The sequence below is a fragment of the Heterodontus francisci genome, chromosome 11 (assembly GCF_036365525.1).
Source record: "Heterodontus francisci isolate sHetFra1 chromosome 11, sHetFra1.hap1, whole genome shotgun sequence".
In the NCBI taxonomy this organism is placed as follows: domain Eukaryota; kingdom Metazoa; phylum Chordata; class Chondrichthyes; order Heterodontiformes; family Heterodontidae; genus Heterodontus; species Heterodontus francisci.
In genome coordinates, this window is record NC_090381.1 from 30,343,609 (window position 1) to 30,362,003 (window position 18,395).

At 42.0% G+C, this 18,395-nt stretch overlaps 1 protein-coding gene across 5 annotated transcripts in view; it reads left to right on the forward strand.

Moving 5' to 3' along the window:
* The window catches only part of kif1aa (kinesin family member 1Aa), a 520,143-nt gene that overhangs the window by 197,582 nt on the left and 304,166 nt on the right, over positions 1-18,395 (forward strand). For all 5 annotated transcript variants that reach the window (XM_068041901.1, XM_068041902.1, XM_068041905.1 and 2 more), the window contains exons 14-17: positions 3,101-3,180; positions 11,668-11,774; positions 12,664-12,747; positions 17,306-17,486. In XM_068041901.1, coding sequence (XP_067898002.1) covers positions 3,101-3,180; positions 11,668-11,774; positions 12,664-12,747; positions 17,306-17,486 — 452 coding nt within the window. The remainder of the gene's footprint in view (positions 1-3,100; positions 3,181-11,667; positions 11,775-12,663; positions 12,748-17,305; positions 17,487-18,395) is intronic.

Genomic DNA, 18,395 nt, shown 5'->3' on the forward strand with positions numbered 1-18,395 from the left:
ATCAAGACATGCAAAAACATTGCAGCAACGTTGTGTCTCAGCCGGGACAACAGTAAGATCACTAGTCTGAGCTAGGAATCCAATAAAATCAGCCAGTGGTTCTTACTTCTGATCGCTATCCACTCACCCATGTTGTGAAGTGTGCATGTGTGGATGCTCGGTGAGAGCAAGTCTGTGCCCAGCCATGATGTCCACACACCATGGCCAAATGGCTATCTAGGTTCATGCATAAGGAATGGTTACTTGGATGAGCTCATGGCATCCATGGAACTAGAATTACTGATTAGGAGCATAGAATAATACATAAAAGGAGGAGGCCATTTGGCCTATCATGCTGTTTCCAGCTCTTTGAAAGTGCTGTCCAATTAGTTCCACTCCCCCGACTCTTTCCCTATAGCCCTGCAATTATTTCCTTTTCTAAGTATTTATCCAGTTCCCTTTTGAAAGTTACTATTGAATCTGCTCCTATCACCCTCTCAGGTAGTGCATTCCAGATCATCATAACTCAATGTGGAAAAAGCATCCTCCCTGCCTCCCCTCCTGGTCTTTTGACAATTAAAGCAACATTCCGTCAAAAGATGAGGGAGAATTAAATGGGGAACCTGCATAGGCTCCCACTGCTCACACAGACTTTTTCTTTAATTCAAGACAAAAGGTTGAAATTTGACGGGGAAGAGTGCTGTGGTTATGGCCCCACATCAGTGGTAAAGTTGACACAATCCTTGGTGTGCCATCATATGTATATTATGAATGGCCACCTAAATGGCATCAGTCGATTAGCAGGGACACCAATAAAATTGCAACTAGTTCCTTACCACACGCATATTGGGGCCTGCTGTCCTCTAAATACCACCTGAATGTGCCATTACCCTCAGAGGTGCACCATGTATTACAGGATATAGTGCAAGGTGCGAGATGATCCTACTTCAGCAATGCATACTGGGATATATAAGCATATGCTGCATCATTTCCCAGCTGCCTCATTTTATGTGTGTTTTATGTTTGGGTCTCCAGTGATTAATCAGCTTTACGCTGATTAATCGTTTGCTTGATTGAGGCTACTTATTATTAATTTGTTCTCTCAGAATCACATCAAGGGCAGTGGACAGGTAGATGTATATACTTGTCCTGAAAATGTTCCAACCAATCCAATGCCTGCCAAAAGCTAGAAGCCTGTCAAAGCTTTTATCCTCAATGGGTGAGTCATTCAACATCAGTATCCCTTGACGATTAGACTCTCATTTCCTTTCGATAATGGGTCCGGAAAATGAATTCGTGCCTTTAAAAGGCACAACGTTGGGCTTCCTCCTTTAAAAGGGCTCTAGTGACCATGATTTTGGTGTTCGTGTCATGCAGATAGAAGCAGTTTACATACACATCGAATGATATACAATATACAATGTCCTTACTCAGAGCTCAAGTACAATGCACTGGCTCATTCTTAGCCCTCTCACTGGCTGGTTCTTGGCTCAGACACTTCCGAGGTATCACTGAGTTCTGGTTGCAGCGGCTCTCTAATTGTTGCCTTTGTCTTTGAATTATCGAACATTATTTTTGCATTTTGCAAAAATTCTTATCGAACAATATCCATTTGTCATCAGACAGCACTTTGTTGTGGAATGCAATCCTTTAAACAATAAAAGATTTGTATCTCAAGGAATGCTACGTTTGGTCAATTCTTCCCAAGTGAGTACTTAGTAACTGCTATATTTAGTGAGAGGAAACTATTAATAAGTGGAATGAGCAGAATGTTAAAGGTTAATGCAGGAATCCTTGGTCTATATAAAAAGGATGATAACAGGTAAATCACTAAATGCTTCGTGGAAACTATACATAGGGCGAGGGAGCTAATTGGCTAGAGTGCGGGTTGTAATTGGCACAACTCACCATCCAAAGCGTGAGAACCTGAATGGGAACCACTTGCCAACCAATGGGTTGCCAAACTGAGAGCTTAATTGATTAGAGTGGCTTGAGGGTTTCTATGTTTCTGTACCCAATGCTGTGAGGCTCCCTTGCAGTCACTCAGGCAGGTCTCAATGTAAGTGGATGTCATTGTTTCCCAGGTTACTGAGCAGCCCTTACAGTGAAGGCCACAAAGTAAGTAAATGTGATCTGATCCCAGCATCATAAGAAGCAGTATCCCCCCCCACCGGCTTCAACAACAACAACGTACATTTAAATAGCACGTTTAACCGTAAAACCTCCCAAGGTGTTTAACAAGATGGTTATTGATAAAACATTTTTGACACCAAGACACAGAGGGAGATATCAGGACAGATAATCAAAACCTTATTCAAAAAGGTGGGTCGTAAGGAGCATCTTAATAGAGGAGAGAGAGGGAGCGAGACAGAGAGGTAAAGGGAAGGGAATTCCAGAGCTCAGGGTCAAGGCAACTGAAGGCACCGCCACCAATGGAGGAGCGATTAAAATTAGAAGTGCACAGCAGGCCATATTTAGAAGAGTACAGAGATCTCTAAGGCTTGTACGGCTGGAAGAGGTTATAAAAATAGGGAAGGGTGAGGCCATGGAGGGATTTGAAAACAAGGATGAGAATTTTAAAATTCAGGTGTTGTCGGATCGGGAGCTCGTGAAGGTCAGTGAGCACAAGGATGATAGGTGAATGAGATTTGAGAGTGATGTAAGATATAGGCAGCAGAAGTTTGGATGAGCACAAATTTATGTCGGGTGGAAGATGAGAGCCCGACCAGGAGAGCATTGGAATAGTCAAGTCTAGAGGTAACAAAGGCATGGATGAGGATTTCAGCAGCAGATAAGCTGAGGCAGGGTCAGTGTTGAGACATGTTACAGAGGTGGAAGTAGGCAGTCTTGGTGATGGTGCAGCGATGTAGTCGGACCTCATCTCAGGGTCAAACACAACACCAAGGGAGTAAATGGTCTTGCTCAGCTTAAGACAATGGTCAGGGACTGGAGTTTATGGTGGGGAGCAAAGACAAAAGCTTCAGCCTTTCCAATATTAAGTTAGATGAACAGAGATTTCCTCTAATATTGGATGTCAGACAGGCAATGTGACAAATCAGAGACAAATGTAGGGGTCCTGTGACAATCGCTTGCTGTAACAGTGTCTGGCTTTTCCTTGTAGACTCCTCATCTGGTGAATTTGAATGAGGACCCACTGATGTCCGAGTGCCTTCTGTACTACATCAAGGATGGAACCACCAGGTACAGACTCACTCCAGTTTGGTCCAAACTGTTCCAGTTCAGGCTTGGCTACTACTTTTAATTGGTGCCAGAGCAAAGCCTGACATTCAGGTTGTCTAATCAATGATCAGCAAATTGCAGTAGTGACTGACTCTAAACTGTTCTTATTTAATAGTCACTAGCATTTTATCAAATTTAGAATTTCTAGCTATCTAAAGAAAACAGAAAAAGAATAATATTTGATCGCAAATAATATAGCGCAAACTATCTGTAGCATTTAAATGGGAGGGGTGTAGATAAAGGGACATAGATATCAGGACAGAGTGCTAAATTCCAGAAAGCTTATTATGGAAGGATAATGCTGGAGCCTATATTTACTCCATTTCACATTTATTGTGAAAAGGAAAAGGATTACCAACATGTAGCTCCTTACACAAACCTTCCACTAATCTCAGTGAGTGTCTGCTTAGAAGTGCTCAACTAAGACCCCAATTAATACCCTTCACCTGCATATAATCAAACCATTGACTCACAATTAACAGATTTACAGATTCCCTTTTTTCTTTTACAAGACAACTTGAATTAACAGGCTCAAAAATTTCAAAATAAATTCCATATTAGCACAAAGGATTAACATACTCAAAGAACATTTCAAAATAAATCAAAAATAAATTCCATATTGGATACAAAGTATTATATTGTGAGATGCCCCTCCTCTAGCACCCCTAACAATTTCTTTGTACTAGCATTGCATTTTGTGAACAAAAAATCGGATAGCTGATGACTTGCATCTACCCATTTAAGTTTGGAGATTTCCTTTCTCTCTCGCATTCGTTTCAATCCAGCAAGGTCAATACGTAGTCTTTTCTCACTGACACTTTTTGTAGAGCGTACATTGTCCCACAAAGAACGATTATCCACATAACATTCAATGGGTATCCTATCTTCAGTATGTTCCTTGTTCAGAATTTCACCCAAAATATTTGACAAATAGAATCTCATATCCACTGCCTCTACAAGACCCAGTGTTTCCACAGCTAATGTGCTTTTAATGATTCATTTTATTTTCTTAGCCTCCCAAGCTAAAGGACACCATTTCCCATTTTCACGCATCAGAAATATTATGAAGCCAGCTGCACTCAAATACCCATCAGCAAGATTAGCACTAAAATTAAAGTTAATCACTAAAAATTATTAGCTTCATGTTCTTTGGGTCACCTAAGGATGGGAACTTCAGTACACATTTCTCCAGATTTAATTTTTTCAATGTTTTATTTGCCCTTAAAACATTCTCAACTTTTGGATGTTTCATCATCATGCTTAACTCCAGCACATTAAAACTGGCATCAGGCCTAATTGCTCAGTCTCTGCTCTAGATATATCATCATCTTTCTGTGAAGACCTAACACAATTAACCGGGATGGGAGTAACACTCTCTAAATAGGATTGTTGATTCAAACTTATTCCAGACTTAGTCTGATTAATATCTAAACCAATATATTTAAAGGCCCCACAAGCCTGACTCCCAATCTTAAATTCTGCCCTAATCTTATTAATAACATATTTCTCAAAATCTGCAGTACCACCCCATAAGAAATCATCAACATGCATCATGAAGATGACTGAAAGTTTCCTTTTATGATACCAATAAAACTTTGCAGGATCTGCTTTTAGTTGAACACAACCAATTTTCAACAAAACAAATCTCACCAAGAAATACCACACACCGGAAGCATCATGAAGGTCATAGATGCATTTGTTCAGTTTCCATAATTTTCCTTCTGCATCTGCTACCTCTTTAGGTGGTTTCAGATACTTTTCAGAGAGAAGTGCACCTTGCAGAAATGCAGCTTCTATGTCAATGGATCTACACTCCCATGAATATGTGGCCAAAAGAGCCAAAAAGATTTTCAAGATTACTTTTCCAGCTGTGGGAGAGTCCACTCTAATATTGGTATCACCCAGTCGCTCTTCAAAACCCCTCGTAACTAGCCTAGCTTTAGCCTCAAAAGTTCCATTGGCAAGGACTTTTTCGGTACAAATCCATCTATGTGACAAGGCTGGCTGTCCACTATTTGGAACCTCAGAATAAACTCCAAACTCTCTCCAACTCTCTAATTCCTTATGCTTTGCTTCTCTTATTAGTTTATCCTCAAGTTTACTGGCAGCCTCTATAACTTCCCGGTCATGAGGACTTCTGCTTCTAGTTCTATTCCGAGATTGCCCTCCACCTTTTGTTTCATTGTGGAATCTGTTCAAACTGCAGCCCCTGTTAGCACTTTGATGTCTTTCGGTACTACTGCTGGAAGATTTCCCTTGTACTTTATCGGAGGCTCTTCCTCCAGTGCGTGATCGTTTCCTCACGCAAGAGTCAGTTCCAGACCCACTATCAAAACTTGCACTGCACTTTCATACACTCCACTCTTCTATCCCACTCTGCCAGTGCATGACTCTGGCTTCTTGGCCATCATCTTGGAACATGTAACCAATGTTTAAACTTGCCTGTAGATTTTCCTGCATGTTCCACAGCATTTGCATCCCTCCATTTATTAGACCCCTCTGGAATATATGTCACCCGAGTACCTACAATTAGACGCGATAGCTCTTTCCCGAGCATCGTGATTGGTCACCTTACTATCCAACCCTTGATCTACCATATTCTATTCCTCAGGACCTTCATCACAAAACACATGAGTATTTGAGGTACAAGGTGCCTCTTTCCCCTTTATCAGCTGCTTCGACACTGAGATTTTGTAATCAACCCTGATTAGTCATGAGGAATGAACCTGAACAATTTGATTCCATGCTTGATAACTACTGTCTTACCACCATGACCGATTACCTTACCAGGGTCCATCCGTTCTCTATGGCCCTCTCTTTTATAATACACCAAATTTCCTGAACTATATCCAAATTTCCTGAACTATATCCCATCTCGGATCGCCTTATACGATGCCTCAGAGCTCTGCGAATGTTCTCAGACCTCAGCCTTGATGGAAACCTGTCTCCCTGCATGTAAAGCATTCAAATGTGCAGAAGAAAAATTGAACTAATTGTAATACCTTCTAGAGCAGGAGGACTGTTGCACAGTGCAGAAGGCAATTTGGGATTCCGCCCATAGACTAATTGATAGGGAATATATCCTCCAACCATCTGAAGCGAATTCTTCGCATGAACCGCCCATGCCAGGGCAGCTGTCAACTTGCAGTTAGGTTGGTCAGCTAAGATTTTATGTAATATTTCATCAACCTCTGCGTGATTCCTTTCACAAAGCCCATTGCTGAATTGACTTTCAGCTGCAGTATTCATAGCCATAATGTTCATGTTTTCACACATAACACTGAACTCGTCATTGGCAAATTCCCCTCCATTATCAGTCAGAAATTTAGTTGGTGCCCCAAGTCCAGTCCCTATCCATTTCTTCATAATTTTGTCTATAATCACCCTTTTGTCCTTACTATTTATTATTGTAGAAAGACTAAATCTAGTTGCTAGGTCTATAAAATGTAGAATGAAAATATTCTTGTCTTTGTCCTATACCTTTAAATCCCTTGCAACTACCTCATTAAAGTCATGTGCCAATGGAAGGCTGACAATAGGATGTGATGGCGTCCTCCGATACTTCTAACAAATTTCACACTTTTCACTAATCTCTTCTGTTATCCTTGTTTACTCTTCATCAATCACACCTGCATCCTTTAGCAGGGTTTTTAATCTCCGACAAGAAAGGTGAACAAATTGTCTATGTAACTTTTAGATAGTTTGCCTTTTATCTGTCTGATTCTTAACACCTGATGCCATCAATAATTCTCTAACATGCTGTCTAGAAACATCAGGTTTTGTTAAGGGGATACAATAATGCCCTGACTGGGTAAACTGCAAATTCACTGGCTTCCCAAAAACAATTGCCTTATCATGTTCCATATCAAGTTTATTCTGTGCCTTTTCATTGAAGGCTTTCTCAACAGTAAAGGTATCTCACTGGAGACTGCATCAGTACTGATAAAGTGGTTACTCCAGCTATTTTATCTAGGATTAGTATTCTCTTCAGTGACTTCAATGTCTTGTCATCACCAAACCTAAAGCTGGTAGTACTTTTAGAGTCATAGAGTTATAAAGCACAGAAACTGGCCCTTTGGCCCATCATGTCTGTGCCGGCCATCAAGTACCTATCTATTCTAATCCCATTTTCCAGCACTTGGCCCATAACCTTGTATGCTGTGGCGCTTCAAGTGCTCATCTAAATATTTCTTAAACGTTGTGAGGGTTCCTGCCTCTACCACCCCTTCAGGCAGTGTGTTCCAGATTCCAACCACCCTCTGGGTGAAAAAATATTTCCTCAAATACCCTCTAAACCTCATGCTCCTTACCTTAAATCTATGCCCCCTAGTTATTGACCCCTCTACTAAGGGAAAAAGTTTCTTCCTATCTATCCTATCAATCCCCCTCATAATTTTGTATACTCCTTAACCTTGCACCGATCCTCACTACTGCGTGAATCCAGATAACACTGCATCCAATCAGTTCCCCATACTGTCTACATACAAGCACTGTCCAGTACAGCACAGTTGAACGAATCCACAACTAACACATTAATCACAGGACTAAAGCTCCTTGTAACTAGCACAATTTTTTCAGATTCATCAGTATCTTCCTCTTCTGCCTCAGAATTCTCTGTGTCGGGTGTTATTTCAAAGACTCTGCCCCTTCACTTAGGGAAGTTCATTGCATAATGATACATTGAGTCACATTTGAAATACATATTAACTGTTCCTTGGGCATTCCTGGGATTCATTCGCCTATAATTGCTGTTCCAATTCTCTCTTGCATTGTAATATTCAGACCTGTTAAAAGTGCTTTCATCCTCATTCCTCTTGTCTTTAACTCTTCCATTGTACTTATACCTGCTTCCAGTATCTGGATTATTTCTAAATCTAGTAGACATTGAGTCCTCCATTCTTTGTGTCACCACAGAGTGCCCTGCTTGTTCAACTGCAGGAAATTACTGTTTCCCCAGGAATTTTTTTTAAGGCTGCAGACATTTGGTCCAACAGGGAGTCTTTGTCCAAGATCCAAACCCCAGTTAGCATCAGGAGCCTGTCCATATGCGACACCCGAGCACTCTAGCAATTTAAAAGCTAGCACTGAACCAGGGATCTCCAAATTGAATTTCCTCAATCTTTTATACAGTCTGTTGAAGTCCATGCTATATTCCTCCATTGAATAACCATCTGTTTTCCGAAATCTATCAAAGTCAGACCCTGATTCATATGTATTCAATAGGTCATCTTTCTTGTGAATTTCTACCAAGAATTCTAACAGAAGATCCAACCCTTCATCAGTGTCCAACTGACGAACATCCAGTTCACAAAACACTTTACTTCTGATTTTATTTTTGGTAGGAAGTGATAACGCCAAGGCCATACCTTGTTTACTCTTTGGTAGAGATGTAACCCGTGTCCACATATCCACTTCATTATTCCACTGGTCATATGGTTCAGACTCCGAGAACACCAGAGGGTAATCATACCCTGATAATTTACACTTGCTGTCTGCCTTGTTTTCTGCTATATTTTCTATGGTAGCCCTTGAGATTTTAGTTTTCTATCCAAAACTTTTTTCCTATTTTCCAACCTTCAGCTTTAGGCAACCATTCTCTGCTACCATGCTAAATTCCAGAAAGTTTGTTATGGAAGGATAATGCTGGAGCCTATATTTACTCAGTTTCACATTTATTGTGCAGAGTAAAAGAATTACAAACTTGTAGCTGCTCAATCAAACCTTCCACCAGTCTCAGTGAGATTCTGCTTATAAATGCTCAACTAAGACCCCAATTAACACCCTTTACCTGCATATAATCAAACCATTGACACACAATTAACAGATTAACACAGAGAGCAGACGAAACCTGTTCACACAAAGGTAGCGTGAAGTTGTCTCATGCACTACCAGAGTTAGTGATTGAAACAGCGATGATGTCAACTTTACAGAATTGGTAAGAAAGGGGGATGAAGAAATATGGAAACAGGGCGAGCACATGGGATTGGGACTGCTACTCTTATGGAGAATAAACACCAGCACGGGCTGGTTAAGCTAAATGCCTATTTCCATGCTGTAATTTATGTGTGACTTTATGTAACCTTTGATCAAGGGGATTGCTATCTTTTTGGCTCTTTTCTAACTCTCTTGCTTTAGGTTATTTCAGCTACATACTTGCCAATGTTTCCAAACCTCATGCCCACAGAGGCCCGAGGGATCAGTAAATGTCCTGCACAATTCATTACACATGATCTTTTCTGTGCCTGTGCTGAAATATTGCCCATTCACAGAAGTGATAACCTGCAGCGTATTTTGAGTCGATTTGAAATGTGCAGGAGTTAGCAATGGTATCATGAATAGGGGCCAAAAATGCTGATGACTCATGCTAAAAGCTGATGGTTAGCACCGACACCACTCTTCATATGCTTGGATCATTTCCAATGCCTCCAAGAGTGTCTAACTTGGTCTTGAGATCCTCGTAAGCTTTTAGCAGCATACCTGGGGAAGAAACAGCATAGTCTGCCTGGTATAAAAACAAGAAATGCTGGAACCACTCAGCAGGTCTGGCAGCATCTGTGGAAAGAGAAGCAGAGTTAACGTTTCGGGTCAGTGACCCTTTCAGGTGCTGCACTTGGCTGCATAAGATCTCACTCCAAATTTGTAAAAGTGGTACAGCGTCATATTAGATCTCATTTTAAGTTTAAAACATCAAGCTAATTAACCTTACGATAGATTATCAAGCACGTTAATAACAGTCATAGATATGATTAAATCTTTACATTTGGCAATCTTCCACCTAACTGCAAGTTGACACAATATTATTGCAATGCTACACACTAAGCAAACTCTTTGTAAATAACTTCTAAATAATGCAATGTATATTTTCCTAGAATTTCTTAGCCGCATCTAAATTGCTTCTTGGAAATTGAAACTGATTTTTTTGGATTTCTGGAGTTTCAAACTGATTGGTCCCTTTTCTGAGGTTTTCAAATAGACTTTTTTTTATTTGAACAGAGCAGCTGTCTTGTGTATCCAGGAAAAGAGTTACCAGGGCATTTTTGGATTTTGAAAATCTGACTACACAGATTTAAACGGGAACTTCTGTCAGTTGCAAACTGAATTTTAAGTTTGAATTAATACTCTCTTCAGCTTGTAATTAAGATAACTGTAATATTGTTTCTGGAATATGCTTTGGTTTAGTTCAACTGTTCTTGTACCACTCATTACTTGGATAACTTGCAGTTATATAATGCCCTGTAATGTGTCAAAACTCTTCATATACAATTAATTACTTTTGCACACAGTAGCCATTTTGTACATAGTAACATCCAGGGTTGCCAACTCTGATTGGATGTATTTCAGGAGGTTTTATCACCTGACCTCCTGCCTCCAACTGCCCTGGCCCCATGCTCCCATCATGGGTCCCCTGTCACATCCATTTACTTGAAGCATCACCTTCCACTCCAATTCAGAAGCAAACACTCATCATTAACTGATTGGATCATTCTTGACTGTCAGTCAAGCAGTCTTGTTTCCCATCTCCAATATTTTTATAATTAATAAACTGAAGTGTTGAAATAACCTGAGAAAAAACACACAATTGATTTTAATGCCCCTATGATTATTCTCCAGGGTTTCACACAACTGTGTCCAGGAGATTAATCTTTAATTCTTGGAGACTCCAAGACATTTCCTAGAGAGTTAGTAACCCTAGTAACATCCCAAAAATGGCTAACTAATCTGCTTTTGGTGGTGTTGCTGAAGGGGCGAATATGGATCAGGAAAATGGAACTCCCCACTTTCCTGCAAATAGTGCAATCAAATCTTTAACATCTGCCTGAACCATCGGAGCAAGCAGACTAGATGTTAATTCCTCTTACAATGCAGCATTGCTCTAATATTGCTGGAGCAGCGGCTTAGATTATAGGGTAAATATTAGAAATGCGCAATCTTGGGATAGGGCTTGGCCTGCAGGAATGCATATTGGAAAATCTCAGAGCCATCTTCCATGATTTTCTATGAATTAAGTCCTCACAATTTTCCATTGAACCCACCATCTTGGAAAAAGGAACCCAGCTAAAGCTGACACACACGCCTGTAATTTCCACAAGGGTACTACCGATCCCCCACTACAGCTTTGATGGAAACCCTAGAGAAACAGCCTAAATGGCCCATTTCTTTGAGGTTTTGACCAAAGTTGCAATGAGGGATTGGCAAAATCCTGCAGAGATTTAACCTTATAATATTAGAATATAGTTTTATATTTGGCCACAGCTTCAACGAAGAACACTCAGCCACGTGCTATTGCCTTAATCGTAGTTACTAACAGGGTCAACAGTAAATTGGTGCCATCGTAATGTCAGAACAATCAAGCGTGGGAACCTCATGAATGCTCAGATTGACCTGGGTTTCAGTATGTTGCTCTGTGAAATTTTCATAGATTTATAACTATTTAATCTATTTCCTCAGAGTTGGACGTGAAGATGCAGAACGGCGGCAAGATATCGTACTGAGTGGACATTTCATTAAGGAAGAACACTGCATCTTCCGCAGTGATATTAAATCTTTAGGCGAAGGTACAGCACTGATCACATCTGTAGGGACTGGCCATGGTTACTGGTTGAATTTCATGCTAACAGAACCTCTAATCTACCAGCTGCACAATGGTGTGAAACAATTGCCTGAACTGATAAGGCCCTTGACCATACCTGGTGTAAAACAAAGGCCTTGAGGTGTTTGTAACTTTTAATAGAAAGAAACTTTAACTGAGGCCAGAGGTATTGATTTTGAACCAGAGCTGTACATTCAGTAGAATCACTAGAGTGCAGAATGAGGCTATTTGGCCCATCATGCCTGTAATGGCTCTTTGAAAGTGCTTTTCAATTATTCCCACACTCCTGCTCTTTTCCTAGTGTCCTACAATTTTTTTCCTTTCATAAATATATCCAATTGCCTTCTGAAAGTTACTATTCCCTAAAGGACATTAGTGAACCAGTCAGGTTTGTAAGACAATCGACAGCTTTGTGGTCACTTGTACTGATACCAACATTTTATATCCAGATTCTTAAAACTGAATTTATATCCTCAAACTGCCATTTTGTGGATCTGGGATTGTGAACTCATCTTCTCTGTATTATTAGTCCAGTAACATTATGCTGCTGTTCCCAAAGCCAACAGGACAAATTGCAATCCATTGCAGCTGCAGGTTTTCTCAAACTGGATTGTGATGTCTATGGAAATCTGAACGAGTAAAGTCAAAGTAAACCTCCCAAAGATCTGGTGATCATTGGCACCTTCAAGGGGAGCTCTGGCAAGATGTTTTGCAGGGAGCAATGAGACCTATAGAAGGAGCTCAGTCAACATAGCAAGGAGCAGGATGCTCTGTAAATTGGCCTGAGTACTATTGATTAACAGCTCAGTTGAATTAATGTAAAAACATCTGAATATTTTTCTTTTGCATTATAGTGATTGTCATCCTTGAACCATGTGAAGGAGCAGACACATATGTCAATGGAAAGAAGGTGACTGAACCAACTGTACTTCGATCAGGTGTGTACTCTGACTCTGTATCTTGTGTGCATGTTCCTATTTCAAATATACATTCGTGTAAACTCTGTATTTCATCTATCCCTGTCTTTAACATTCTTAGATTTTCCTTTTGTTTGTTACAAATCGATCACAAGGGTTATAAATGTTCCCTTTTAGTTGGAATTTAAATCAGTTGAAGGTTACATGACTTTAACAAGTGATAAATTTCACTTTTATGTTGCTACCTTACCTGTCAGTGGGTAATGAGCCTGTAAGACTGTACCTCAGACTTTCTGAAACACATTAAACAGTAAACACAATGAAACACATATTTTGGTTCTGCATTCACAAAGGAGGACACAAATAACCTCCCAGAAATGTTAGGGAACCAAAGGTCTAATGAGAGGGAGGAACTGAAGGAAATCAGTATTAGTAAAAAAATAGTGCGAGGAAAGTTATTGGGGTTAAAGGCTGACAAATCCCCAGAGCCTGATAATCTACATCCCAGAGTACTAAAGGAAGTGGCCCTGGAAATAGTGGATACATTGTTTTCACAGCCACATTGTCTCGTTTTCACAGCCACATCTCCTTTTCAGTGACTGTCTCCGGCTCCGACTTATTCCACGTGGATTCCAACTGCAGTTTCACCCATCATGTTTTGAATCCACCCAGGAATACAGGTATCTCCAAGAAATACAACATTCCTCGGACTGCTATTCTCGCTGCCTCCTGAGATCCACACTCAGTGCTATGCACCGCCACATGTACACACTGGACCTATCTCGCCAGCAGCACCTTATGTCAAAGCTGTTCTACTCCGCAGTTTCATTTCATCCTTCGTCTCATCCGACGCATTAACAAAAAACTTTTTTTGTTCCTTTCAGGTGTCAAGGAACGCAAGCTCCAGCAGCTGATGGGGACTAATGTCCCTCCAGATCCTTCTTCCCCTTCACTTCCCTCTGACCCCACCCCTTCTGATCTGACCCCTTGCTGTGTATTCACTATACCCTCTGACCTCCTCCTCTCTGACGCTGAACGTTCTGTACACAGCAAAGGTCTCAGTTTTATCCCCTTACGCCCCCACCTCAATGAATTTCGCGCTCGGCATGACGTTGAGCTCTTCTTCCGTCGCCTCCGGGCTCACTTCTTTGACCAGGAGTCCTCCCCCTGACCAGCAGGACCATTCAACCGCCTCCAGCATTCTCCCTCTACCTGGACCTCCTCCCCCCCCAGCCTCTTACCCGCTCTTGATCATTTTATCGAAAACTGTCGGAGAGACATTGGTCATCTCAATTTCTCTGCCCCCCTCGCTCATTCTAACCTGTCCCCCTCTGAACTTGAGGCACTCCACTCTCTCAGGTCTAACCCCGACATGGTCATCAAACCTGCAGACAAGGGTGGTGCTGTTGTTGTATGGCGTACTGACCTCTACCTTGCAGAGGCTCAGTGCCAACATTCAGACACTTCTTCCTACCTCCCCCTGGTCCATGACCCCACCACCGAACATCAAGCTACTGTCCACAGGACTGTCACTGACCTCATCTCCTCTAGAGACCTTCCCTCTACAGCTTCCAACCTCATAGTCCCACAACCCCGGACAGCCCGCTTCGACCTCTTTCCCAAAATCCACAAACAGGACTGTCCCGGCAGACCCATTGTGTCAGCCTGCTCCTGTCCCACTGAACTTATTTCTTCCTAGCTTAACTCTATCTTTTCTCCGCTGGTCCAGTCTCTTCCCACCTACATCTGTGACTCTTCTGACGCCCTACGTCATTTTGACAATTTCCAGTTTCCTGGCCCAAACCGCCTCCTCTTCATTATGGATGTCCAATCTCTCTACAGCTCCATCCCCCACCAGGACGGTTTGAGGGCTCTCCGCTTCTTCCTTGAACAGAGGCCCAACCAGTCCCCATCCACCACCACCCTCCTCTGCCTGGCTGAATTTGTTCTCACATTGAACAATTTCTCCTTCAACTCCACTCAGTCCCTTCAAGTAAAAAGTGTTACTATGGGTACCCACATGGGTCCTAGTTATGCCTGTCTTTTTGTGGGATATGTCGAACATTCCTTGTTCCAGAACTACTCAGGCCCCCTCCCCCAACTCTTCTTCCGGTACATTGATGACTGTATCAGTGCCGTTTCCTGCTCCCGCCCCGAACTGGACAACTTTATCAACCTTGCTTCTAATTTCCACTCTTCTCTCACCTTTACACTTCCCTTCCCTTCCTCGACTTCTCTGTCTCCATCTCTGGGGATAGACTGTCCACTAATATTCATTATAAGCCCACCGACTCCCATAGCTACCTCGACTACACTTCTTCACACACTGCCTCCTGTAAGGACTCCATTCCATTCTCCCAGTTACTCTGTCTCCGGCACATCTGCTCTGATGATGCTACCTTCCATGACAGCGCTTCTGATATGTCTTCCTTTTTCCTTAACCGAGGATTCCCCCCCACTGTGGTTGACAGGGCTCTCAACCGTGTCCGGCCCATTTCCCGCACCTCTACCCTCGCCCCTTTCCCTCCCTCCCAGAATTGCGACAGGGTTCTCCTTGTCCTCACTTTCCACCCCATCAGCCTCCATATCCAAAAGATCATCCTCTGCCATTTCCGCCACCTCCAGCGTGATGCCACTATCAAACGCATCTTCCCCTCCCTTCCCCTGTCAGCATTCCGAAGGGATCATTCCCTCCGCGACACCCTGGTCCACTCCTCCATTACCCCCACCACCTCGTCCCCTTCCCATGGCACCTTTTCCTGCAATCACAGGAGGTGTAATACCTGCCCATTTACCTCCTCTCTCCTCACTATCCCAGGCCCCAAACACTCCTTTCAGGTGAAGCAGCGATTTACTTGAAACAAAAACAAGAAACGCTGGATTCACTCAGCAGGTCTGGCAGCATCTGTGGAAAGAGAAGCAGAGTTAACGTTTCGGGTCAGTGACCCTTCTTCGGAACTCAATGTAGTATACTGTATTCGCTGCTCACAATGTGGTCTCCTCTACACTGGGGAGACCAAACGCAGACTGGGTGACCGCTTTGCGGAACACCTCCGCTCAGTCCGAAAGCAAAACCCTGAGCTTCTGGTTGCTTGCCATTTCAACACTCCCCCCTGCTCTCATGCTCACATCTCTGTCCTGGGATTGCTGCAGTGGTCCAGTGAACATCAACGCAAGCTCAAGGAACAGCATCTCATTTAACGATTAGGCACACTACAGCCTGCCAGACTGAACATTAAGTTCAATAATTTCAGAGCATGATGGGCCCCCCATTTTACTTATATTTTTAGTTATTTTTTCTTTTTTTTTGTGTTTAGGTTATTTTCTTTTATCTTGTTTGTTGTTCAGTTTTCCTACCCACTGTTTTTTTCATGTTTGTACTTGCGGCTGTTTAGTTTTCAGTCCGTTAACACCCTATCTGTACTAATGCTTTGTCTTTCAACACACCATTAACATATTGTTTGCCTTTGCTCCATGGCCTTCTGGTCGGTTATTCTCTGTGTCCTTGTCCTATCTATACCTTCTCCTTTCTGATCTCTTGCCCCACCTCCGCTTTACTTGCTTAAAACCTTTCACATTTCTAATATTTGCCAGTTCTGAAGAAGGACCTGAAACATTAACTTTGCTTCTCTCTCCACAGATGCTGCCAGACATGCTGAGTATTTCCAGCATTTCTTGTTTTTATTTCAGATTTCCAGCATCCGCAGTATTTTGTTTTTATTTTAGTGGATACATTGGTGGTCATCTTCCAAAATTCTGTAGACTTTGGAGCAGTTCCTGCAGATTGGAGGCAAATGTAACCCTACTATTTAAAAAAGAAGGGAGAGAAAAAACAGGGAATTACAGACTAGTTAGCCTTACATCAGTAATGGGGAAAATGCTAGAGTCTATTCTTAAGGATGCAATAGTAGAACACCTAGAAAGCATAACAGGATTGGATAAAGTCAGCATGGGTTTATGAAAGGGAAGTCATGCTTACCAAATCTACTGGAGTTTTTTGAGGATGTTACTAGTAGAATAGATAAGGGAGAACCAGTGGATGTGGTGTATTTGGATTTTCAGAAGACTTTTGATAAGATCACACATAAGAGGTTAGTGTGCCAAATTAAAGCACATGGGATTGGGGGTAATATACTGGCATGGATAGGGAATTGGCTGACAGACAGGAAACAGAGAGTAGGAATAAACATGTCTTTTTCTGGGTGGCAGGCAGTGACTAGTGGGGTACCACAGGGATCAGTGCTTGGGCCCCAGCTATTCACAATATATATTAATGACTTGGGTGAGGGAACTAAATGTGACATTTCCAACTTTGCAGATGACACAAAGCTGGTGGGGGGCGGGGTGGGTGGCGGGAAATGTGAGCTGTGAGGAGGATGCAAAGAGGCTCCAATGTGATTTGGACAAGTTGGGTGAGTGGGAAAATGCATGGCAGAAGCAGTATAACATGGATAAATGTGAGGTCATCCACTTTGTTTGTAAAAACAGAAAGGACTAATTGTATGCAAAATGTTTATCGTGAGCTGGGCTAAACTTCCTTCTAAATTGATACAAATTCTCCATTTCTTTTTCTTCAAAGGAAACCGTATCATTATGGGGAAGAGCCACGTCTTCCGTTTCAATCACCCTGAACAGGCCCGTCAAGAGCGTGACAAGACGCCCTGTGCAGAGACACCAGTAGAGCCTGTTGACTGGGCCTTTGCTCAGCGGGAATTGCTAGAGAAGCAGGGCATTGACATGAAACAGGAGATGGAACAGAGGTAAAAGGAGGAATACTGAAAGAATATCGGGGTTGAAAGAGTGAATAAACTGAGGATATAAGTAAAATTCTTTGGCTTACAGTAAAATAACCCGCAAATGGCATTGAGTGCATTTAGCCCTAGCACAATGGTCTTATTTTTCCACAAACCACTGACTCCCTCTTTTTACCACATGTTGACTGAACTTATGACTGTTGTTAGTAGGAGACAATCCAATGACTTTATTCTGTGATAATGTACCTTCAATTGGTTAGGAGCACATAAGGTATTAGGTCTGGTAGGCACCTGTCTCCGAGGGCATCAGAAAGTGACTGGGGAGATCAGATTATCTGTCCAATGAAAAGGAAATGATAGAGAGATTTCTGAGGAAGCTGTGCTGTGGGATGGCCTGTTGGTTTTTGGACCTGGGCTACCACTTGTTGACAATAGGCCTCTGCTGCCCAAAGGCATCCACAATGCCCAATTCTATCACTTCACTGTTTTATTATCATTGATTGCAATGCTGTAAAATATACGATATCTCCTTAAGAAAAAGGCAGAAAAGATATAAATTTTGAAGGGTCTTACCTTCTTGTATCCATATAGCAATCAGTTAACAAAGGTAATATGGGTAATTGCAGAGTTTTCGTGTCAAGGCTTGTATCTCTTTGTTGGTGAATTTTCATCAAGAGTGCAGAGTTAGTTCTGGGAACTACACACTTCCCACTTCAGGCATCAACATCAGACATGCCCAGGTCAACTACCTCACAGCCAGCTACAGAATAACACTCTCTGTATTCCACCTTAACAACACACCTTTCTGCTCATTTGATATTTCCATTTCCCACACTGAGCACTTGTGGCATATCTGAGTGAGTCTGCTGATTTAAATACAAATTTAGGGACAGTTTTTTCACTCTGTGCCAATGC